The sequence below is a fragment of the Sminthopsis crassicaudata genome, chromosome 3 (genome assembly GCF_048593235.1).
Source record: "Sminthopsis crassicaudata isolate SCR6 chromosome 3, ASM4859323v1, whole genome shotgun sequence".
In the NCBI taxonomy this organism is placed as follows: Eukaryota; Metazoa; Chordata; class Mammalia; order Dasyuromorphia; family Dasyuridae; genus Sminthopsis; species Sminthopsis crassicaudata.
In genome coordinates, this window is record NC_133619.1 from 507,744,479 (window position 1) to 507,769,998 (window position 25,520).

The window sequence follows — 25,520 nt, forward strand, 5'->3', positions numbered from 1 at the left end:
CCCAGACTGTCTTTATATACTCTACATATTCAGAGAATCAGAGGAAGGCTCCACTGGATTGGGTGGACAGATGCTCTGTGGAGGGCTTCTGGAGAGACATGGTCTTAGAACCATGTCTTCCTCACATCCAGGAGGTTCTGAGTCAATTGACACTGAAGCCCAAGACACATCTCGTTATGTTTGCCAGATTTCAGATAATTTTAGAGCCCAAAGTTTTCATTTTATAGATGAGGCAGCTGAGGTCCAGGCATGTAATGGGATCTGCCCAGGCCATAGAGTCAGAAAGATCAGAATTTGCATATGCATCTCTGGATTCCAAGTCCACAATTTTTTTTTTCACTACAGCATCACTCCTAAGACCACAAATCTAAAGCTGGAATGGACCTCAGAGCCCATCTAGTACAATCTTCTCATTTTACAGATGAGGAAACTGAGACCAAAAGACCTTTAAATGACTTGTCCAACTTCATACTGATAGCTGTCGTCAAAGATGGAGTTGAGATTCCAGTCAAATAATAATTAAGCCATGACACCTAAGAATAAATTTGTTGGAAGGAAGGAAAGAAAAGAAGGTACAATGGAGGAAGAGAAGGAGGGAGAAAGGAAAGAAGAAAAGGGAGAAAGAAATAGAGGAAAAGAGGAAGGAAAGAAAAAGGGAATTAAGGAAAGGAAGGAAAGAAAGTTTAGGAAGGGAAGAAGGAAGTAACAGATTGAGGACAAGAAAAAGGAAAGTAAAACAGAAAGAGAAAATAAAGGAAGAAAAAAAGGAAAGAAGGATGAGGGAAAGAAACATAGATTTAGTAAGCACCTATTATGTGCAAGCCATGTGCTAAGCACTTTAAATATAATCTCATTTGATCCTTACAAAAACCCTGGAAGGTTGGAACTGTTTTTATCATCCTCATTCTTGCAGATAAAGAAACTGAGGAAGACATAGGTGAGGTGTTTTGGGAAGGGACATACAACTAGTAAGTCTCTGAGGCCATATTTAACTCAGAATATGAGTTAATATGAGTTATTTTTTTCCCTACTCTGGGTCTAGGGTTCTAACCACTTTTCCACTTAGTTGCCATGGAAAGAACTTTAAAAAAAACTCCAAAACTAAAAAATGTAACCAGTTTCATAGATTAAAAGTGTTTTTATTTCTTTATCTTTGGAAGGAGAGGATCAATAACCTATTTAAGGAAGTGAAATAAATCAATACATTGAAAAGATTTACTCATCTGGTGAAACTTGGCATGTAACGATCGTACTTGTGCTTGCTAATGCAGAAAACATGGCACCTGCTAGACCTTAATGAGAAGATCAAGGATTTCTGGGTTTTTCTCTCTCGGAATAGTTCTTCAGAAAGAATGCCATCCAGAAAACTTGCGTACCAGCCACTTAGTTGATATTGCTTCTGTTATCGGTGTACACTGGTTCCCTGCATGCTTCCTCCCTTTCTGTGATCATTAACAGTATTGGATAATTGTGTGTCATTCATGGCCTTACGTAGCCTAATCAAATCTCCATTATTGAAAATGTGTTCATTGAATTACTGCCCACGGCTGTAGCAAGTGATCGGGCATTCAGTGTTCCATATTTGTCCAAGAGATCGTGAGAACTGAGTGGTTTGTTTTGTTATTAGCTTGTGCCATTCACAGGAGGGAAAACTCCCAGTGAGAAGTCATCTCGGTAACCCCTTACCCTGGTCCTATATGGGAAGAAAGTAGGCTCCATTTGTAAGATCAGGAGCTAATCAGGACCTGAGACACAGCAGATGGTCCTTCTATACAGAGAATTGAGACTCATTAAGGTTGTGACTTGTCCATAGTAACATACATATGGAATAACAACAGAGGCAAGATTTAAGCTGGGATATTCTTTTTAAAAAATTTTTATTAAAGCTTTTTAATTTTTAAAAGATATGTATTGATAATTCATCAACATTAACCCTTGCAAAACCCTGTGTTCCAATTTTCCCCCTCATCTCCATCTCCCTTCCCCTAGATAGCAAGTAATCCAATATATGCACACATATTTATACAATTATCTTTAAGCTGGAATATTCTACCACTCAATCATGCTGCTTCTTAAGATTGAAATTCTCCCTCTAGAGCTAACTGTCTGTGTGACCTTATCCCTTCACCAACCTGGCTTTCAGTTTTCTTATCTGAAGAACAACGGAGAGTAAGTCTGGCTGGCTTCTAAGACCCTTCCAGCTGTACCCCAAAGGTCTATGAAATGTAGAAGGAAGAATATTGGCCTTGGAAACAGGGAGACAGGGAAGCATTGACCCTGGCAAGGTTTATTAGTTAAGTCTTTCTGAGAATCAATTTCCTTATTTATAAAATGGGGATATTAAAAGCAGATACAACCTACCCCTTAGGAATGTTGTGAAAAGAAGGTTTAAAATGTAAAGCACTATTTAACTATGAATTATACTGTGACCACTCTGGGCTCTATTTTCCTTATCCTTTGAATGGGGAAAATCATCTTTCTACTACATCACTCACAAAGATGTTAGGAGAAGAAAGTGCTTTATAAGCTGCCAGGCACTGTAGAAATGCAAACCACTTTGTCATCATTGTCTATCAGAGTGTAGGAGAACCTTTTTTTAGGTGTTTAGCAGACAGGTTCTGTAAGACAGGTTGAGAGCGGCTGTAATAGTCAACAAGTTCCCAAATGGCTTAAGTGGAATTAAATGTTTTTTTCTCTTTCCTGATTTCTAGAATTTGTAAAGTCAAATGATTAGGAATGGGGATGCATTGTTTCTGTATTTAAGAGAGCATCCGACTAGTATCTGAAGCCCTACCCATCTCCATGGCAACAGGGAAGTAAAACATCCCCATTACTGCTGCATGGGGACCACAGTCCTAAATCTCTCAGCTGGATAAGTGGATGCTCTGCCTCTCAAAGTAGGCATGCATATGCAGATGATGTTCTCATTAGATTCTGGGGCTCTTCTAAACATACTGTGGAGGAGGAAAGAGAATGTGGTTGTTGATTTTGGATGGCAGGGAAAATGGGGCCACTAAGGAAAGTGGAAGACCATCTTGCTGCTGTAGCTGCCTCCCTGACAGTGTTGTGGCCAGTCAGGTTTGGATAGGGCCATTGAATCACTCATTCATGAGAAGCACAGACCTCCCCCTCTCCCTTACTCACCTCCACCCCCATCCTCATCCTTTTTCCTCTTCTATCTTTTTATATTAACTTTCCTTTTTCCTCTTCTTTTTCTTCCCCTCTTCCCTTTTTATCCTTTCTTCCCTTTATTCTCCTTCCCTTCTTTCCCTCCTCCCCATTTTCTCCTCTCATTCTTCCTTTCAATGCCTCTTTTCTCTTTTCCCTGCTTCCTTCCTCCTTTCCCTTCTCTTTCCCCTTTTCTTCTTTAATCTTCCCTTCCTTTTTCTCTCTCACAACATTTATTAAACACTTACTTTGTATAAAACTTTCTGCTAGATTGTGTACATATGTATAATTTATTATTGTATGTTTTATTTTTATTTTTCACAGTAGCAGTAGAAAAACATTATTACCTTTGGTGTCAGAGATTTGAATCTTAGCTCTAATACATGGCTTTGAGCATATGAGCATCAGTTTCCTTTACTATAAAGTGAGGGGGATCACCTTTATGGAAGTTGAGGTCCATTCCAGCCCTGCATTCAAGTTAATCCTCACTACTTCCTGCTAGAGGGATGGGAGTACACCTATGGAAATTCTGGGTTATTTTTTATTCAGTTTTCTGCAGTGGTGAGCTTAGGCTGGACTTTTTTTGGATGGTTTTCTGAAGGCCCTGGTTACTATCTTGGTTCTTTCCATGTCTTGGCATTAGGCCTGACAGCCCAAAGTACAGCATGGTTTTGTAACCATTGCTCAGCAGAGGCTATCAGAAGGATGGAATAAACAAGGAGAGGGGAAGTGCAACAGGCTGGGGAAAACAAGATTATGTTTTTTGATCTCCCTCTGTGTAGTGAGGCACAGTATGCTGTTTAGAATCAGTCAGTTTAGAATCAGAGAGATCTGTGATGGAGGCCTGGCTCTGTCTGGCTCTCCTTTTCTTCCTCAATCCTTCTTCCCTGCTTTCTTCCTCTTTGTCTATATTAGTCCTTTATCCCCTCCCTTCCCTTCTTATTTTCTCCCTTATTCTCTTCATTCTCCCTTCTTTCCTCCCTTCCCTTTTCTTCTTCTACTTTTCTTTCTTTTCTCCTTCCCTCCTTCCTCTTTTCTTTTCTACTCCCTTCCCTTTTCTTCCTCTCTTTCCTTTTTTCTCTTTCTTCCCTTCATTCTCTCCCTGTCTTTTTTCTCTCCTCCCCATTCTTCTTTTCAATCCCTCCTTTCTCCTTTCCCTTCTTCCTTCCTGCCCTTTTTCTCTTCTTCTTCCTTTCTTCCTTTCTTTCTCTCACAAACATTTATTAAACACTACTTTGTATAAAACTTTATACTAAAGTCAGGAAGACCCAAGTTCAAATCTTGTCTCAGACAATTAATGCTTCCTACCTGTATGATCCTAAGCAAGTCACTTAATCCCAATTGCCTCAGCAAAAAAAAAAAAAACAACAAAAAAAAGCCTTTATGCTAGATTTTATATATATAATATATGCTAGATATATAATGTATTATTGTATGTATATATTATGTATATATGTATATGTGTACGTACATATAATACATGTATATTGTATAATGTATCTACATATATACATATAATATATATGTATAATATGTAGATGTACACACACAAACATATATACATGAATATATGACACTTAGATGACACAGCTTCTGTCCTAATGGAACTCATAATACTAGTTCTGTCGATTTGAATTGGGCCATCTCGCTTTCCTTCCCTGAAATCTTCCCAGATTCATAGCTTCCACTCTCGCTTGTATTATGCTCATTTGCACAATAGATAGTCTTCTCCTAGTAGGCAGGAACTATGTTGTTTTTCACCTCTGATCCCTTTATATCATTGGTGCTTGACCAATTTTGTTTGCCTTAAACTGAATCTGTAAAATGGGGATAATATCTGGATTATAGTGAGAAAAGCTCTGGATAAGCCATCAAGTGCTCCTTAAATTTAGTCTGTCATCCTACCCTCCTAAACATAGTGAGGAAATATACTGAATCAGCAATCCTTGATCTCCACGAGTTAGAACAAACCCATGGAATGAAATTGGTGGGGCTAATGGCAAATCATTAACATCTCTGAACCTCAGTTTCCCCATATATGAAATGGAGGCAATACCCTTAAAGCCATATATATAATAACATATATATATATATTGTGTGTGTGTGTATAATATATATATGTTGTTTTGTTCTCAGTCATCTCTTATTCTTTGTGACCCTATTTGGGGTTTTCTAGGCAAAGATACTGGAGTGAATTGCCATTTCCTTTTCCAGGTCATTTTACAGATGAGGAAGCTGAGGTAAATTAGGGGAAATAACTTATCCAGGGTCATTCATCAAGTAAATGCCAGAGGCCGGATTCTATTCCCTGTACCACTTAGCTGCCCATGTAGTTACAATTTACTGGCATCTCTGTACAATACTTATGATTTGCAAAGCCCTTGTAGATCCCTTTTCTCATCTGAGCCTCAGAGGAGTGAGTCAAGAAAGGATTACCATTCCCATTTTGCCCACAGCTACTTGACCCAGCTATCCTGTGCACTGTGATACAGCCTCCTTCTTGTTCCTGAGCCAGCAGATTGAGAGGTGACTTCCTCTTGGTTTGAATGAGCATGGCTTTTCATTGCTTTTTAAAGATCTTGGCTTGGTTTTCCTGAGTGCTAATGAAGACTCTTTGAAAAGCCAGTACTTTTCCAAATAACATTGCAAATTCATTTCATTTGAGTGTAGGAACATCGATTATAGAAATGCTAAAGATGGAAGACTCTGGTAGAGGAGTGAACATGGTCAAATGGGACAGACCCATCAAGTTGTAAACATACGGGGATAGAATGCCATTGAGAGGGGCTTTAGGGAGCATCTCTCCTAATCCTCCCCTATTGTAAAAATGTCTAGGGTCCAGACAGGGGAACTAACTTTACAAAGATCACACAGTGAATTAGGATCAGATTTTCTTTCATTTGATTCTCACAATAATCCTATAAAATAGGTGCTATTATTATCATCCCATTTTATAAATGAGGAAATAGAGACTCAGAGAAATGTAAATGATATAAATATTTATTAAGTACCTAGAATTAAGTACTATGCACTATGCTAAATGCTGGGAATAAAAATAAGAAAAAAGGTTTTTCCTGCCCTCGAGGAGTTTATGTTAATCTAATGGGGGAAAACAATGTGCAAAAGAAAGCTGAAAAAGGGAAGGGGGAGGGTCCAAGAAGCACCAGGAGATAGCCATGGGAACATGATGTTTGTGGGATTAAAACCAAAACCAAATGGAAATTGAAATGATACCTCAAAAGTTCTGAACCTTCTCTAAAGGAAAGCTGCCAATACAATTTATTGCTCTACTCTCCAGCCCCCAAACAGAGGGAAGAGAAAATAAAGTAGCTGAAAAAGCATGGAGTGTCAAAGCATGATGATGAGAGTTCAGGTTAACAAGCATATTCTTGGAGGCATGACATTTTTGGAGTCCAAAGCAAGCAGAGCTACTGGTAGAATATGAATGCACAGTGTTGAACTTGGAGTCAGGAAGACCTGAATTCAAATCTCTCCTCAAGCACTAACTAGCTGCATGACCTCAGCAGGTCTTTTGAAATTACACTTTTCCTTATCTATACCATGGAAATAATGACATCACATACAAAGATCAAGCAAGAAAACATACATGTATATGTGTATTAAATATGTACAGAGTATGTATATGTTTAGATACACATACATATATCTATAGCTACAATGTGTATTGTATATGTATATACACACACATAACATGTGTGTGTGCATAGGTTGAGGGAGTATTAGTGATCTACAAACCTGAAAGCATCAAATAAATGCTAACAGTAATTATTATTAAAGGTGACTTGCCCAAAGTCACACACTTAGTAACAAGCACATAATGTAAATATATAAGGAATAGGTCAAAATTTGGGAGGGAGGGCACTTGCAGTTGAGATGAGGTGATCAGAAAAGGCTTCCTATAAAAGGTAATACTTGATCTGCATTGTGAAAGAAGAGATGAATTCTTAGAGGTGGAGGAAATGAGTGAGTACATTCCAGGCATGGAGAATGACCAGTTCAAAAACACAGAGATGAGGTATCAAGTGGGAGGAACAGAGACCAGTTTGCTTGGATTGTGGAATGAAGCATGGAGAATTGTGTATAATGAAGCTAAAAAAAATTGGTTGCAGCCAAGTTATGAAAGGCTTTAAAAACCAGACCAAATAGTCTTTACCCAAATTCATACTATCAGTTAATACAGTGGAGCCAAAACTCACTCATAGTAATTTATCCCAACTGCAAATTCAGCACTTCTGAGCTTCCCATTACAGCCAATTTCCCTATCCTGCCCTATTATGAAGACATTTTGTTTCTTGAGGCATAAAACACTGGAATATGGGGTTATGAGGATCTTAGTTTGACTGCTAACTCAGACACTGAGTAGGTGATCAACTCTGTCTGCCTCAGTTTTCTCATCTGTTAGAATGAGAATAATAATAAATCTACTCAGAATTGTTGTAAGGATTAAATGAGATAATAATTATGAAGTATTTTTATAAATCTTCAAGTACCTTATAAATACTAGCTATTACCATCATTGTAATTACAATTATTTGAAACTTGATTATGAAGAGGTCTATCTAAATGAACCACATGTTGCCAGGCTTTGCTCCTAGAGGGAAGATTGAACTTAAGATACCTCATTCAGCTTCTTGTACCACAAAATCTGAAAGCATCATCTCACCTTTTTTGATTGGGCTTAAGTGATAACTTTTGTCAAACCCTAGCTTGGTCCTCCTGGTGAGCACCCTGGGTACTGCTGAAAGCCAAGAGACTGAAGCCATTGTATAGGCCCATTATGTGCCCACTGCTCTCTGCCTGCCACCCTTTGGGCCATCTCATCTTCAGATTGAGGCTTCCCTGCTGTTTGGCTGTACCAAGAGTGAGCTTGCTGCCTCAGATGCTCTTTGTATCTTCTTCCTCCAGTGGGACACAAAACAGGGAGGGACCTCTATAAATGCAGGTTGTGTTGAGCTGAATTCATATAAAGGAAATGACAATGTGCTTGCCAAAAAGTATTTCTCTGCCTGAATTACATATCAGTTCAGTGAGCAGAGGAAATTATGCCTGAAGTCACTGCCCAAATTTCCCCTGTACTTCACTGAGGCAAATAGCACTTTTGAAAAATTCATGTGACCCTGAAATCCCTTGTATTCTACAGAATTTGTGTTGGTCCTGCTTATTTCTCAACTTAGGTTAGTGATCTTAGAGTTAGGAAAACCTGGACTTAAATCTTATCTCAAACACATTAGCCTTGTGATATGGATATATCACTTAATCTTTGTGTTCCTCAGTTGACTAATCTATAAACTGAGGGATTTGATCTCCATACTCATTATCTTCTAGTCTAAGATCTTATGATTCTCCTTCTTGCATCTCAGCACCAAGTCAATGAGACAATGAGAGCTTAGGAGAATCAAACTACAGTAGAATTAGACATTTACAACATAGAATATTAAAACCTGGCACATAGAATGGAAGAAGGGAGCTTAGAGATTTGACAGATGAGGAAATTGATACTTACAGAGTCTTTCTGTTGGAATTTTTTCTTTGTCTCAAAACTAGTTAGCTGAGATGCAAGCCCTCCTTCAAGTGTTCATTTTCACTATGTTATATCCAGTTCAATTCAATAGACATTTATTAAATGCCTTCTATGTGCAAGGCATTGTATTAGGTGCTAGAACTTACAAAATCAAAAATAAAACAAAAATAATCCTTGCCTTTGGGAAGCTAAATTAATGTATATAAAGCCAAATTTAAAGCATATAAAGAGTGCATCCTATATATGCACATGTATGTAGCAAGTATATACATCTGTATTCATACATGTGTGTATAAATATATATGCTGCACATGTACTGTATATGATATATTTACTATGTACATGCATATATGCTATATATATATATATATACACATATGTACATATTTGCATACACGTACACTTTATGTATAAATGCAAAGTAAATCCATTTTAGCACCCTGGCTTTAGAGTCAAATGCTAAAATAAGTTAATTAACCTACCTGATTAATAGTTTCTTCATCTTTCAAATGAAAATGGTGGGGGGAGGTAGGGAACAGTGGATAGAGTTCCAACCCTGGAATGAGGAAGAACTGAACTCAAATCCAGCCTCAGATATTTACTAGCTGTGTGATCCTGGACAAGTCACTTAACTCTGCTTACCTTGGTTTCCTCATTTGTAAAAATGAGCTGGAGAAGGAAATGGCAAACCACTCCAGTGTCTCTGCTAAGAAAAACCCAAATGGAGTCCCAGTGTCAGACATGACTGAAATGATTGAACAACAAAATATTTTAAGGTTTGCAAGCTTTTTTTTTTAACAAATATTTTATTCTTACTATAACCCTGGGAGGTAGAAGTTATTATTCTCCTTCCTTTATAAATAAAGAAAATCAGATATAAAGGTTATGTGACTTGTAGAGGGTCACACTATCTGTGGCTGGATCTGAGGCTGGATGTGGACTAGATTCTTCTTGATGCCAGTGCAGTGCTTTATTCTGTTCACTGTGATAGCTGGTTGCTGTTTCAGCTGGTATGTAGGATTCATGTAAGAGGGAGTAATCAGTAGAAAAGGATGGGCAAAGCCCAGATTTTTTGGGGTCCTTTTATCGTTCAAAAAGCATTTATTAATCTCCTAGTATTGTCATATACTCATTCTGCTAGAGACTGGGGTTATAAAGATGAAAAATGATGACTTTTCTTTTCAAGAAATTTATAGAGGAATTTGTGTTTTATCTTAAGGACCATTGAAGGTCAGACCCATGCATTAGGAGCATTCTTTTAGCAGATCTCTGGACTTGAGCAAGAAAAGAGTTTGGAAGCAGAGATCCGTTTTGGAGGCTTTTATACCAATAGAATTGAGAGGTTTGGGGGGGGGCTATATCAAGATAGTGTCCAGGTTAGTGAAAAGGAAATTGAGAGATGTAGAGGTTGGCTTAATGAAGTTGACGACTAAATAAATACACTTTGGGGGAAGGAGAATGGAAGGAGGAAGAGAAAGAGTCAAGAATTTCTTACCAGTTAGTAGTCATGGTGACTAGAGCATGGTGGGAAATATTCTTATCAAAAATAGGGCAATTAGAAAGAAATGTTTAAAGGGGAAAGATGACTTCCATTTTGAACATTTGAGCTTGTTTTTGCACATGAGACTTCTAGATGGAGCTGTCCAGCAGATCCTAGGTGAAATGGTATTGTAGCTCTAGATATGTAAATTTGGGCATCATTATCTACAATGAGCTAGTAATTGAACCCATGGGATCAAATGAAATCACCAAAAGAGAGGGTGCAGAGAGAGAAAAGAGCTCAGCATGAAGCCTTGTCTCTAATAATCATTTTGGGAACCCCCCCAATAGGTTTATTATATGAAGTATTTATGAATATTGTGATCTCCCTTTGTTTGGTCTGTATGCCTTCCCTCCTCCTTCTTAGCTATCCTTCATTAGTTCAGCTCTGCTGCCATTGCCTTCCCTGAATGTCCTTCTCAGACCGTATTTATACATTGTGTTGCTTTCTACCTTTCTAGTGCAATTATATAATGCATATTATTGTCAGTATTGGTCTCTCCGCCTTATAGACTATACATTTGATGAAGCTTTGTGTTATCTACTTCTCTACCTACAAACGCAGTGTTCTACAGCAGCACATTCTTATTAAAAGTTTGATTTGTTAAATGAATTATTATTCAGTTGAAAATAGAGCAGGCTGAGTGGATGAAAGAGGCACAAATCCGATGTTCTTAAGAATATAATGCACTAAGTACTGAGAATGATGCAAAAACTGGGGGCTATAACCCTGTTCTGTTCAGTGTTTTTGACAATGACATGGACGAAGACATCAATGACATGGTTATTAAGTTTGTAGATGATGTGAATCTGGGATGCAAAGTTAATAGCTTGGATAATAGAAGCCAAGATTTAAGAAGACTGTAACCAAGTGGAACAATTGACCAAATTAAGACTGTGAAACTTGACGGGGGTAAATGTGAGGATCTCTACTAGGGCTGGATGTTGGGATGCAGAAAGGAGTGAGGTAGGAGAAGGGAAAGGAGACAAACAGGGGATATTTTATGACAGCAGAATGGAGAGTTCTCTGACCTAGAGGGATGCTGACCCGTCAGAAAACCTTGCAGGGTGAAAGAAAAGGGGTGGTGTTCCCAATTTTGACATTCTTTTTTTCTGAAAGAGTAGCTTTTGGTAGTTGGAGACTATTAAAATAGCACAGAGTATAAGGAGCCAGTCTATTGCAGAGAAGTGGGGCAGAATTAAACAACAAAAAAAGGAAACAGGTTTTAGACAGAGCAGTTTGTGAAGTAATTCCTTAGGGAAGCAAGAGACCTGAGTTCCAGTTCTCCCATTTACTATCTCTATGATTTTGGGCAAGTCAGTTAATTTCTCTTGGCCTTGGTTTTTACACATTTAAAATGAGGGCATAAAACCATGTGGCCAGCATAGTAGAGTTAGAAAATCCAGATTTCAAACCCTACTGTGAAACCAATGGGTTAGTCACTTTTTTTTTTTTTTCTGAAGCAGTTGGAGTTAAGTGACTTGCCCAGGGTCACATAGTCAGGAAGTGTTAAGTGTCTGAGATCAAATTTGAACTTAGGGCCTCCTGACTTCAGGGCTGGTGCTCTACCCACTGTGGCACCCAGCTGCCCCAAGGTTAGTCACTTTTGGAACCTCAATCACATTATCTGCCAAATGGTGTTAACAATTCTCAGAGTAAGTATTTCCTGGCTGATGAGAGGCTCAAATGAGATTTTGTATTTAAAATAACTTGCAAACTTGAACTTGCCATATAAAAATCATTTATTATTATTGATTTTTGTCATTGTATCTCTAGTGCCTAGAGCAGTTCCAATAACATTAATTGGGTACTTAACAAATGCTTGTTGATTAATTGATTGGTCTTTCTATAAGAATCAATTGCTTTAAAATTTGAGGTAATTCTATGACAGAGTAGTAAGCTTAGTAGTGGAGAAGACCTACGTTCAAATTCTGTCTCAGACATTAAGTAGCTGTATTCAGTCCTGGGCTCTTTATATATGTCTTTGTATAAAGTATCTTTCATAATCTTTCTCTGTCTCAGTTCCTTCCTTTCCATGTAAAATAGGAATAAAAATAAGACCCACTTCACAGGAGAGCTGTGAGAACCAAATGAGATAACATGGGCAAATCTTAAATCTCTATATAAATGCTAGCTATTGTTATTTATTATTTATTTAATGCCTTCTAAGGTATCTTCCAGTTCCTTTTTTTTTTAATTTTCAGTAGTACTTTATTTTCCAAATAAATAAGCAAAGACAGCATAACTGTCTTTGTGCTTTAGTAAGCATAAAGACAGCAAAACTTTAGTTTTTATAACACTGTGCTCTAAGTTCTTTTTCTCCCTCTTTCTGACTTCCCCCTCCCCAAGATATCAAGTAATCTGATATAAATTAAATATGTGCAGTTCTTTTAAACATATCTCCATATTTGTCATGTTGTGCAAGAAAAGTAAGACCAAAAGGGGAAAAAAACATGAGAAAGAAAACAAATAAAAAGTGAAAATACTATGTTTTGAGCCATATTCAATCTCCAAAGTTTTCTCCCTGGGATGCAGATGGCATTTTCCATCACAAGTCTATTGGAATTGCCTTGAATCAATCCCATTGTTAAGAGCCAAGTTCATCACAGTTGATCATCAAATAATCTTGTTATTGTGTATAATATTCTCTTGGTTCTGCTCACTTCACTCTAGCCACTGTTATTATAACCTTTCTTGTTTGTAGTTCTTTCCCACAAGAAAAAAATCTTTTATAAAATCATAGTATAGCTATAAAGCCTTTTGATAAAATGTACCAAAAATTTATAAAAATTTTAAAAATTTTTTTCCAAATACATGCAGTTAGTTTTCAACATTCCCCTTTGTAGTGAAAATTAAAAAAAAAAAAAATAACCCAGATAGGGATATGAAGAGTTACCAAGGATTGAACATCAGTATTCTTTTGAGATATGTAAAATAGATGAGGAGGAAAAAAGGAAAGGAGGGAGAGAAGAAGGAAGGAAAGAGGAAAGGAAGTAAGGGAGGGAGGGAAGAAGGAACAAATGAAGGAAGGAAACTAGGAAAGAAGGTAGGAAGGGATAAAGGTAGGAAACAAGTATCTACTATGTGTTAAAATACATATTATTATATTTGAGCCTCAAACAATCCTGGGAGGCAGGTGCTATTATTTCTGTTTTACAGTTGAAAAAACAGAGACAGATTAATAAGTGATTTCTCCAGGGTCACACAGCTAGTAAGTATCTGAATTTGAATTCAGGTCTTCTTGATTCCGAGTCTCCTCATAGGTTCTACTTTTCTGTTTCCCAGCTGCTAAGTGGAAAGTGAAGGTTAAATAAAAAACCCAGAGGAGGTCTTGATTTGGAGTGGAGGAGCATTCTCTATAGCATGAGATTCTTCTCCTCCCCTTCCATTCCTCACTGACATTTCATGGAGTCAGAGAGAATCCAGGAGAGAGGAGGGAAGGGGGCCAGCTTGAAAGCTGACTCTCAATATAGTATTTTAGGGCTTTCAGGTGTGTCTGTGCCCAACTGGGGTGCGAACTAACATTTGTGGGACCCAGTAAAATCAGACACCATCCAGTAGCTCTCCTTCCACACTTTGCAGCATGTGCAACTTAATTGATTTCACTGGGACTGTCTGATTAATAACCTGTCAGGAATGTTGTCTGATGAATTAGAAAAAAAAATACAACCTCAGGGGAGAAGCACCCCCATGTGTGAGCTCCAGAGTGCCCATTAGCAGACCTGGTTTGGGAATTGGAGAGACAGCTTTATGGCCAAATCTCCTCTGTGAGAAGAACTTGAATCTAGGGTTTACCTGGCCTCCCCCTGAACTGCTGCCTATCCAGGTGATTGTCTGCCAGCCCAGACCCTTCCCACTCAGCCTGCAATTCTTTGACTACATCAGGTCTATAAACACTAATCCTTGTTCACTTTTCTATACTCTTTCCCCTTAGACCAAGAGCTTTTTTCTTACCATAAACCTGTAAAGTAGATAGTAGATAGATCTTGTTATTCCCCCTTCAACTGAAACCCTCAGGGTTTTCCACAGCTGTCACTGAATTCTGGTCCCTCACAATAATAATTCCTCTGTGTGTGTACACACACACACACACACACAATATATATATATATATATATATATATTTGTGGTGGTGGTTTGTTTTGTTTTTTATTTTTTATTGTCTGTGTTTGATAAATGAGCAGACTGAGAGAGAGATTAATTGGTTGATCTGGGATCTCCTACTTCCATATTACTGAGGCAAGAATTTAAACCTGGATCTCCCCACTTTAGGCCCAACATTCCATCCACCATATTGTTCTGCCTTTCAAGAGCCTAAACCAAAGGGTCAAATCCATTTGTCTACTTTATATTTTCCACAAAGCATTTTACTTGCATTAATGATCATCGCTATTATTTTTTTGCCTTTCCCTTACAGAATATCTTTGCATAAAATGCCTTTATTTCATTTGAGATACAGCATTATATAATTGATTATGCTTTGGAAACTGTAATAAAGTCAAGAAAAAAAGAATAATTCATTTCTGGGCAAAATTTAGAGCAGGAAAGCTAGTCTTCAATTACTGGTTATTACTGCTACTACTAGATATTACTATTATTTCAATTGCAGAAAGAGTTTGTTCGTTTGTCTGGGTTATTATATACACATATATATTTATAGGTGGATGTAGGTAAATGTCCCTCTTTATGAATTTTTGCTATTTAGTAAGACCCTGATTTGTATTTCATTTGTCTTTTGCAAATAATTAAGCCAATAATAGAGTATAATTATATTAGTTTATACTATACTTTTTTTCTATTAAGAATAGAAAACAAAACTTTTACCAGGAAGTATTTGCCTCATTGGGGAAACATAATCATACAAAAATGCCAGAATTGGTATTAAAAGGGCTTTAGATTTGATGTCAGGGGTCACAAGTTCAAATTCTGATCCTGCTAATTTTTGTTCCCTGTGTAGCTAGGGCAAGCTGATTTAGTTCTTTGAGTTTCTATAAAATTGGGCTGATACCTGTACTGCCAATTTTACAGAGTTGTTAGAACTATATTCTGGGATCCCTGAAGTGAGTGTTATCTCCAAAATGCCTTCTAGCCCTAACTCTGAATTTAGAGGAGTGGGGACTAAAACCCAGGTCTTTTGACTCCCTTTGTTTCTGGCTGACCCCCACCAAGGATCTCTCTAGCACAGTGCTGAACTGCTGGGGCTCTGCAGTGCAAAGTGAAGAAGAGGATTAGTAATAGGAAAAGCAGAGATCCTGAATCTGAAACCTAGATTTGAATTTTGACTTTAATTCTTATCAGCTACTATTATCCCCATTTTACAGATGAGACAGTAAATTTTGGAGCCCAAACTGCAGCCTAGGTTTTCTGTGTCTCCACCTACTATATCCTTCCAGCACTCCACCTGCCTTTTCTAGAAAAATAAAATACTTAATTGTTTCTATTGTGAGCAGCTGTGGAAATTGTCTTCTGAACATCTGGCCAGCTTTTATAAGAACTGATAAGAGGATAGAGTAGAATAAAATAGAGTAGAAAAGAAAAACTCTCCCTTAGTCATAGAACCCAAGAATGTTAGTCCTGGGAGGAACCTTAAGATCACCCCCTGTAATTTTACAGATGTGGACGACAGTTAGAGGGGATATGATTTGCCTTAGGGGACACAGCTAAAAATTGGGACTGCAAAATTTTATATTTAATAGAGAGTTTCTTATCTAAGAGCTGAAGCTCTTTAAATGATTACATAGCTTTAATTCAGAAAACAAAAACAGGTCTTTAGAATATCAGAATGTTTCAGTAAAGACTTATTTCAGTAAATTAAAACATTCCTGATTTCATGGGTGTCAGTCCTCCCAACTAGAAGACAGATCCTCATGTTCTATGCTTTTGTCATTGCATTCCATGTGTTGCCATGGCCAGGAAATTTGGCCTCTGGTGGGCAGCTCTCAGCTAATGGGCTTCTCTGAACTTTGCCAGACAAGACCTTGGACAGCAGATGCACAGTCTGTCACATGGCCAGGGCTCAAAGCTTTTCAGGTTTCAGGAGGCCTGTCTAAGCTCCTGCTGCCCTGATATTGCCTTCAGGAGTCCAGCTTCCTCTCTGCCCCATAATAAGAGTAATAATAGAAGTGGGAAGGGACAGTAAAATCCTTGTGAATCCCCAGCTTTTTCAACTAGTGTTAAATATCAAAGGGGCCCTGAATTAAAAAGAGTGGCTATTTCAGAGCAACATATGACACATGTTTCATTCAGTCTAGTTTAGATCCCCTTGGACAGTCACATAATTCTTAAAAATAGATCACTACACTGCTACTTTGTTTTTGCATTGTATTACTTTGAGGTTGTCTCAAATGTCTAGCACTTTTGAGGAAGTTGTATCCTGAAAGGATTTTAAGGTGCAATTTAAAATCCCCAAGAGCCAGGTCCCTGACTGGTGACGCAGGTTAAGTGCAGAGATATTCTAAGGGGAACTTGTCTGGCATCCGGACTGTGGGCACAAATCCCCCCAGGGAGGAAATAGAAGTGTTTGCTTGCTGTATTGATGAAAACATTGATAAGCTCCCTTTTGTACAATGCATCTCAGTTTGCAAAATGTTTTGCTCCTAGGAGAGAGATAGGGAGTATTAGTATTACTACTATAATTTGAAAGATGGAGAAATGTGATAATATTGTAATGACAGTAATAATAGTTGACATTCCCATATCACTTCTGGATTCGTGTAGCAGTTCTTTGACTAGGGGTCTGTGAGGTAAATAGTCAAGAATTATTATTCCCATTTTATAGACCAGGATATGGAGACTCAGAATTTAGAACAATTTGCCTCAAGCTTGACAAAATATTTAGCAGCAGCATAGCTGTAATTTGGAAATTGGTCCTCTGACATCACATCACGGACTTTGAAATAACACTGTTCTGTCTTGCAACAGGAGGTATCAGGAAGCACCTTTGTAAATAAAGGTAGGATTTGAGGCTCTGCTCACTAGGAACTTACAATTTTAACAACTTTGGCAACCTGCTCTTAAAAGTCATGGAATCATAGTCCAACACGTTTATGTTCATTTTTAAAAAAAAAAAAAATTTGAGATTTGTGGATTTATCTGGCACAGCTTTTAAAATTCACTCAAATCTTCTACCATGAAACAATGAAATATACTGGCAATTATATAGAATTTGGATCAGAAGACTTGAGTTCAAATTACTTTTCTACTATTTAATACCTGTGTGATATAAGGCAAATCACTTAACTCTTTATGTCTCAATTTTCTAATCTATAAAACTGGAATGATGATGCACCTGTATTTCAAGATTGTTATGAAGATCAAATTAAAAAATCAGTAAATTGAAAGTATTTTTTCGAGCCTTCAAGCATTATACAAATGTTGGCTATAATTCTTATGATTATTTTCATTGTTATTGGCACCTGACACCATAAGGTTTTTTTAGCATGCAAAGATAAATCATATACAATTCTTTGGTGGACTTAGTCTATTCACTTGACTCTTTTTGACCACAGACTGATGATTTTGGGATGGCAGCCCCAGATTTATAAAACACAGCAAGTTAAGGCTTTGAAATGGGTCTTGGTTCAAGACTTAGTGGTGTGGAGGGGACAGTGGTCAACTCTAGAGAAAATGTCATGGAAGGCGCACTGGGTTAATGGAATGATCTTGGGCAACTAATAATTTTATTTCTGGGAGCCTTAGATTCTTCTAGAGAAGATGAATTCTCAGGCCCTTTCCAGCTTTATTCTGTGAATCTGTAGTTTTGTGAAAGGTAAGGGATGGTGTCCAAAGGGTCAGATTTCAGTCCTTTTATTGGATGACTGCTCACACTCTCCATTGCTAGATGGTATAGTGTCTTACAAAAATCAGTGAATTTAGATTCATAAGACTTGTTTTCAACCACAGGAACTTAAGAGTTAAAGGGTTCCTCAAAAGCTACCTCTCCTAACCTGTACCTAAACACAACTACTTTCTACAGCTTTCCCCCAAAATGGAAATTTTGACCAGTGATTGAAGGCCTCCAAAAAGACAAGAAGAAAGGAGAATAGGATTATTTCTACTTCAATCTGGACCCTATGACTTCTTTTTTCTCTGTGTTATTTTTGCTGTAGGGTAATTGAGGTTCAGTGATTTGTCTAGAGTCACATAGATATCAAGTGTCTGAGGTCAGATTTGAACTCAGATACTGTGATTTGCAGGACTGGTGCTATATCCATTGTGCCACCTACCTTCCCCTTATATCTTTCTATCTTAAAAAATAATAGCTTTTAATTTTCAAAATGCATGCAAAGATAATTTTTAACATTTATCCTTGCAAAACATTGTGTTCCAAATTTTCCCTCCCTTTCCCCCACCTTGTCTCCTCTAGATAGCAAATAACCCAATATAGATTAAACATGTACAATTCTTATGATCTTTTTTTTTCCTAATGCAGCCTGTGATTTTTTGAGTCTCTATCCTGTAATTTTGATTCAGATCTTGTTCTTATAGTCCATTCTAAAGAGTACTAGATATTTACTAACTAGATGACCTTGAACAAATTAGTCTCCTTCTCTGGGTCTCTCAGTTTCATCATTCGTAAAAAAAAAAGATATTTGGACTATATATTCTTTAATCTCTCACATTTCATGATTTCACAGGAGAAAGAAACCTTTCTCAAATTTGAATATTCTGCTATGTGTATTCTATGTATGCTCAATAACTACTACAATTTGTACCTTTAGAGATTTTCATTTTAAAAAAACCTATGCAAGCCCGAGTTAACAATTTAGCCTAATCCACAAAAATTTGGAGGCACCTACTAGCTGTAGGAGGCTCAGTCTTGGCACCTGTTAAACTTTCCAGGATTGTGCAAGGGAGATAAATGGGGTTAACATTTTAGTTCTGTAAACATGGAACACATAGACATCTCAGTCCTGATTTCAGATTTAGTATTAGGGGCAACTTCCTGACAGTTGAAGCTTTTCCTCAATGGAGTTAGTTGTCTCAATGAATTAATAAATCAACTAATCAAGAATTTTTAAGCCCTTACTGTATACCATACATAGCTTTAAGTGCTGGGGTTACAAGTCAAAAATAAATTGTGTTCTAGAAGCTTACATCCTAATTTGGGAGAAAACATGTGAATATAGGATATTCCAGGAGTTTTAGTGTAGCTAAAACCACACTAAGACTTATAGGATAACTTGTATATTGTTTGTTATACATGGTATCCCTCAGAAACTACTTGGTATCTATATGAGTATATAGACATACAGACAGTGACCTTAGAGAAGAAAATAGAGGCAATGGGGAGACCTTGAAATACCTCCTGTATAAGATGATCTGGGAGCCCATTCTTGAAGGAAGCCAAGTATTCTAACCCTAATTTTATCTCCTGTGTCACAGTGGTTAGAACAGTGAGCTGTAAATCAGATAGATTTATCTTCATGAGTTCAAATCTAGCCTCAGACACCTATTAGCTGTGTGATCCTGGGCAGGTCACTCAGCCCTGCCAGCCTCAGTTTCCTCACCAGTGAAATGAATTGGAGAAGGAAATAGCAGACTACTCTAATATCTTGGCCAAGAAAACCCCAAATGGGATAATGAAGAATTGGATATAACTAAAAAAACAACTGAAGCACAACATGGATATCCATAAGAATTTTTAGGGACAATGGCAATACAAACCATCTAGTTGGGTATTTCTTTAAGGATGGACAGGCATTTTGAAGCAAATGGCAGACGTCCTCAGTCCCTTGTGAAAGGATCTAATTTTGAATTCCAGATCTATTACTAGCATGTAACATTGGATAAGTCATTTTATGGCTTGGGACCTCAGTTTCCTCATTTATAAAATGAGATGTGTTGTTCTGGAAGACTTGTGATCCTAGTCCTCTCTCTGTGGTTTTGATCAAGTCGTTTTACTTTTCTAAACTTCCGTTTGTCTGTCTATAAAACGGTAGTAATTTGCATTGTAACATTTGCTTTCTGTGTTTTTGTGAAGATATGACTTCATAAATCTTAGGACATCATAGAAATGTAAGTTTTCAGTATACAAAGGGCTTTTCTCACATCTAACCTGCAATACAATTACTATTCTACCAATAAAGCGCAGGACCAGAGAAGTCAAAAGATTGAGCTGTGTCATATAACTCTTTAAATTTTGAGTCAGACTTAAAACCTGACTGAATCCAAAGCTCTTTCCTCCATGTCATACTCCTTCTCAGTAATCATTCCAAATTAGAAAGCTTTCAAGCACACCAGCTTGGACTGTGAATTTGAAGACCTGGCCAACGCACTTTGGTAAGGTGGTTGGCCCTCAGGAGGTCAATTTTGGCCACTACCATTTATTTCTACTAAAGTGTGAAGGGGCTGTGATCGACTTGAGTGGAGGGAGTAACCACCCTGATGAAATCCTAGATCATTGAAGTATTACGATGTGTCTGTATATATCTATATGTATAGCAGCAGCCTATACATATGAGCATTTGCATAAAGCCCTCATTTGAATTCCATGTCTGGCTGCAGCAACACTTGAGCCACTTGATTTTTATTTTGTTTTGTTTTTTGTTTTGTTTGAAACCACACTTCATAGATGCATGACTCACTGGCTTCATTCATGTTTCCATATGTATGTAGAAACATAGCGAAGCAGACATTCCTAGAGACTTTGCAGGACAACCTCATTGAGATGGACATTCTCACCTCCTCCCGCCATGATGGTGCTTACAATGATGGGTATGTGACACTCTTGCGCCCTTCCTCTTCCCTATGCCCTTGCTTTCCATCCCTGCATGAAAACCTTCAATGGTCTCAGTGCATTCTTAAGGGTGATACCATTAGCTGTACCAATCCTTAGGCAGTTTGGGGAGACCTAGAATTTATAAACCCATTGGGACAACTGTGATATAAACAGAAAGGGCTTTGAATTGGGAGTCTGGGAAGTGTGGTCCTGCTCCCAGGTCCCTTGTCCAGCTTGGAGAATCTCTTATAGGAACACAGCATCCTGCCTCATTAATTTGCTAATTCATGGCATCTCATTGGCTCTCATCGCCCTTTTGAAAACCATTTCATTAAGAGAGGGGGAAGATGCTATAACCTGCAAGTGCAGTTCCATGTAGATTTAGGCTCCTTATCTTAGCAGAAGACTTGGGTTGCTTCAGGGCTTAGCTTTTTAATAAATGTTGACTTGCATTTATTCGAGGTCATTGTATTTCACAGATCATAGGGAAGTCCTCTTGTGGCTTTGGTCCCGCTGATCATTAAAGCTAATACCCCATATGGATGAAAACCATCCTTTTTTGACATATTGACCATTTAACCTTTAAGTTAAAAATTGTTTCTGAGATTGGGTTCTGTACTAAACAACCACAGGGTATGCCATGCATGAGCTATCATATTAGTCTGAAGGTAGGTCTCACTTTCTCCCCTATCTAGCTTTATTTCAAACCTGATTGTGGCCAACAATTGTGTTCTTAATTTTATTCCTTTTTTATCATTGCTATTCTTTCCATCTTTGTCATGTGATAAAATAAACAAGATGTATTTATTTTAAGAGAAAGAACAGGATTTTTTAACTCTTTAATAATAAATATGGGGAGGCAGCATAGCATAGTGTACCAAGAGCCTTTTTTGGAAACAAGAAGACCTGAGTTCAAATCAATATGAAAGCTGTGTGATTATGAGCAAATCACTTCACTTGGTGCCCCATATAGCTAAATTACAAGTCACTTGCTGACCTGCTTCAATGGAGGAATTTCTGCATGGAGAATTTCTTATACTGATGAAATTTTAGGTCTAGATGTCCCCTAAATCAGATTAAATACATATTTTATATGGTAATTTTATTTATAAACTTATTTACATATCTATATATACATTACATACTGATTTTTCATTGGAGATATAAATTTGGGTATACTGTTTCTATATACGTATATTCTCTTCTTAAATATCTTTTGGGGGGCAGCTAGTTGGTGAAGTGGATGGAACTCCAGCCCTGAAGTCAGGAGGACCTGAGTTCAAAACTGGCCTCAGATACGTAACACTTCCTCGCTGCGTGACCCTGGGCAAGTCACTTAACCCCAATTGCCTCAGAAAAAAAATAATAATAATCTTTTGGGGATTTCAGATTACATCTCACTCACTTGGCTTATATTTGAACTCATATAGTATTTTCCATTTTAACATTTCTTTTAACATTTTGAACAACTTCTATCCTTGTGTAGTCTCAGTGTCAGAAAGTGTAGAACAAGATGTATTTCACAGATCACTTTGACACAATCTAAGGACCCCTTCTCAGAATCAAAATTTTAAGTGCATTATATATATATATATACATATATATATATATATATATACATATATATATATATACATATATATATATACATACATATATATATATATATATAATTCCAAACAAAATCAATTGTATTGAAATAACATTATCAATTTTTTAAAAATGAGTTTAAGAAACCCTGGATGTCAAGAATATTTGGAGTAGGAATTCCAAGGAGTTGGTAACTGTTAAATATCATATTTCTGGCCACTGTAGGACTTTTCACTATGGCTGAACTTGCCAGGCCTCTGTCCAGTTAGTAAAGCCCTCAGTATATCTTGGGGACACCTCTTCCTGTCCTGTCCCGTTCCCCATGGAGACACCTCCTGGTATAAAATATTTGTGGCAGTAATACTTGTAACTCTGGGGCCCTTACTGATCTCTCCTCCTGCCTTCTTTCTGGTTCTACTCAACAGTTAACTTTCTTTGCATGGCTCCATGTGTTTTTATTCTCTCTGTTTTTACCCACCCCAGTGGGTCTCACCTTTACCTCCCTCACCTTCCGTCTCCCCTGGTGGTGCTTTCTCCTCAAGTGACCAACAGAACTTGTCCTTTCTCCCCACAGGCATTTCCTGTTTAAGCCGGGAGGTACGTCACCCCTGTTTTGTACCACGTCTCCAGGATACCCGCTGACGTCCAGCACTGTGTACTCTCCTCCCCCTAGGCCCCTCCCTCGAAGCACGTTTTCCAGGCCTGCCTTTAACCTTAAGAAGCCCTATAAGTACTGTAATTGGAAGTGCGCTGCACTCAGTGCCATCATCATCTCCGTCACCCTGGTGGTCCTGCTGGCGTATTTTGTTGGTGAGTATGTTTTACCCACTTGGACCTTCCCTTCCTTTCATTTCTGTGTTTCTCTGACTCAGTTCACCATACCAGTAGGAAGCCTGACTGTTCAAGCAGCTCTTGAGGACATAACTGAATCACCATTGACCTCCCGGTAGCATCTAGTTGTCTGGGACACGGTCAAACTATTAAATAATGGCAAACATCACAGTTCCTGTCATTGTATAATACCCTACTGGAAATGGGCTCGTGGTGGAGAAGAACATTTAACTGGCCTTTGTTCATCCAGTGATGAATGAGCATCTGTCCAGGTAGAACAAGCAGTCTCTGGGACCATCAGTTTAGAATGACATTGACTACTCGGGCACTGGGAAATGGACAGCATCACATCACAGCAATGAGAACAAGAACCTTGTCTTCCCGTGGTCCAGTTCCTTGCCAGGCCTGGATTCTGTTCACTGATCAGCTACAGGCCATGTGGTAGTCTCCTTTTTGTTTGGGGGGTGGTCTCCCCATCATTTCTGGGTCTTCTGGAAGAAGATTTCATCCTGCATCAAAGAACCAAAGAACCTCAGATTTCGAAGGGAACACAGAGGGCAACTAACTCCACCCTTACTTAAAGAAGAAGTCACCTCCTTCAATTTTTCATTGAACACAAAAAATCCATGCATACAGTTTAAATCCTAATGCTTCAACTTAAAGAATCTGTGGTTTTTGTCAGTATGAAAGCTGATTGGTAGTGTGGATACTTTGCCAACACAGACCATAATTCCCCTTTGCCTTAGGAGATAGCTTATTGAGTTGCTTTCCTTAAAATAGTAACCTGGCAGGGAACACTCTGTGGATAGACTTCTCTGCAAGTAGCAAAACCAATTCTCAGGCAGACATGTAGCCCATGTTGTTACCTACACTGGAAACCTTCCTAATCTGGTAGATGGATAAAGCAATTTTTTTTTTATTCACTTACTATGTGCCTGACATTGCTAAGAATGGTAGGACATGCTAGTGTTTTCTGCCCCCTTAGCATAATTTGCAAAAACCTAGAGTCACTCACCAGCCATCAGTGTGCAGTCCAGGGAGACTTTGAAGTAGAGTCTGATATCTTGCCAGAGCAGTCTGTGAATAAAATCCAACATCAGCTACAGAAATTCTTTATATGCTGATATTTTTCCCTTAACATATCTCAGGTGTGAATAAATCTCGTGATGTTAATAAGACAAATTTCCAGGTTTCATCTGAGCATAAAGAAGAACTTTCTAATGGGTAGAAATGTCCAAAAAAAAAAAAATTGACTATCTCTGGAGACAGTGCTCTTCAGAAGATAAGGCACTGGATTTTAAATCAGGGAGTCCTAAGATTGGACTCAATGACCTCTGAGGTCCCCTATTTATTCTAAATCTGTGCTACTATGATCCCTCAAGGAAGGGGTTCTTAACTTCTTTTTTCACATGGACTTCTCAGAATAATATATTTTAAAACATTAAATTAAATACCTAATAATAATAGTTAGCATTTACATAGTACTTTAGGTTTTCAGTGTGTTCATTGTGCAATGTGCTATCTCGTTAAAAAGAACAACAGCATGGTTTTGAAATACAATTATTATAATATTACAAGTTGGAAGTTCTCAGGCCCTCTATCCCAAAGTCTGCCCACAAACCCATTTGTGGCTCATAAAGCACTTGCCATTTCAGAAAATTGCATGCTTGCTAACTGAGAATGTTATATAGAGATTCCTGGCTCTGGTAAGGAGTTGAAATAGAATCCTACTAACTATAGCAAACTTTGGTCTATGATATGGCCTGCCAGATGAGATCCATTGTGACATAGTAGATGGAGAACTGTTTTCTGAATCACAGGAAGCTTGATCCAGGTGCTGGCTCGGTGACACAGAAGTCACTCTGGACTCTAAAATGCAAAATGGATACAGACCTGAATTTATAGAGGGAGCTTCCCCTGTGAAAGCAAAAACAAAAAAAAAAAAAAGTACGCCAGGGAAGATGATCATTAGCTGAGTGAAAGCCATGTTACTGTGTATCCTGAAAGCTGCAACAGGATTGCTCTGAAAGGTTATTGTCATGTGAAGAACCAGTTAGTGAGGCTTCAGGCTAACCAAGAGGATCACTGGCTGTCTGATAGAATTAAGGCCAGGAAGGGGAAAGAAACTT

General features: G+C 38.0%; 1 protein-coding gene across 12 annotated transcripts in view; it reads left to right on the forward strand.

Moving 5' to 3' along the window:
• TENM4 (teneurin transmembrane protein 4) overlaps positions 1-25,520 on the forward strand; it is a 1,584,659-nt gene that overhangs the window by 1,241,987 nt on the left and 317,152 nt on the right. For all 12 annotated transcript variants that reach the window (XM_074303958.1, XM_074303961.1, XM_074303962.1 and 9 more), the window contains 2 exons: positions 20,868-20,966; positions 23,135-23,370. In XM_074303958.1, the coding sequence (XP_074160059.1) occupies positions 20,868-20,966; positions 23,135-23,370 (335 nt within the window). The remainder of the gene's footprint in view (positions 1-20,867; positions 20,967-23,134; positions 23,371-25,520) is intronic.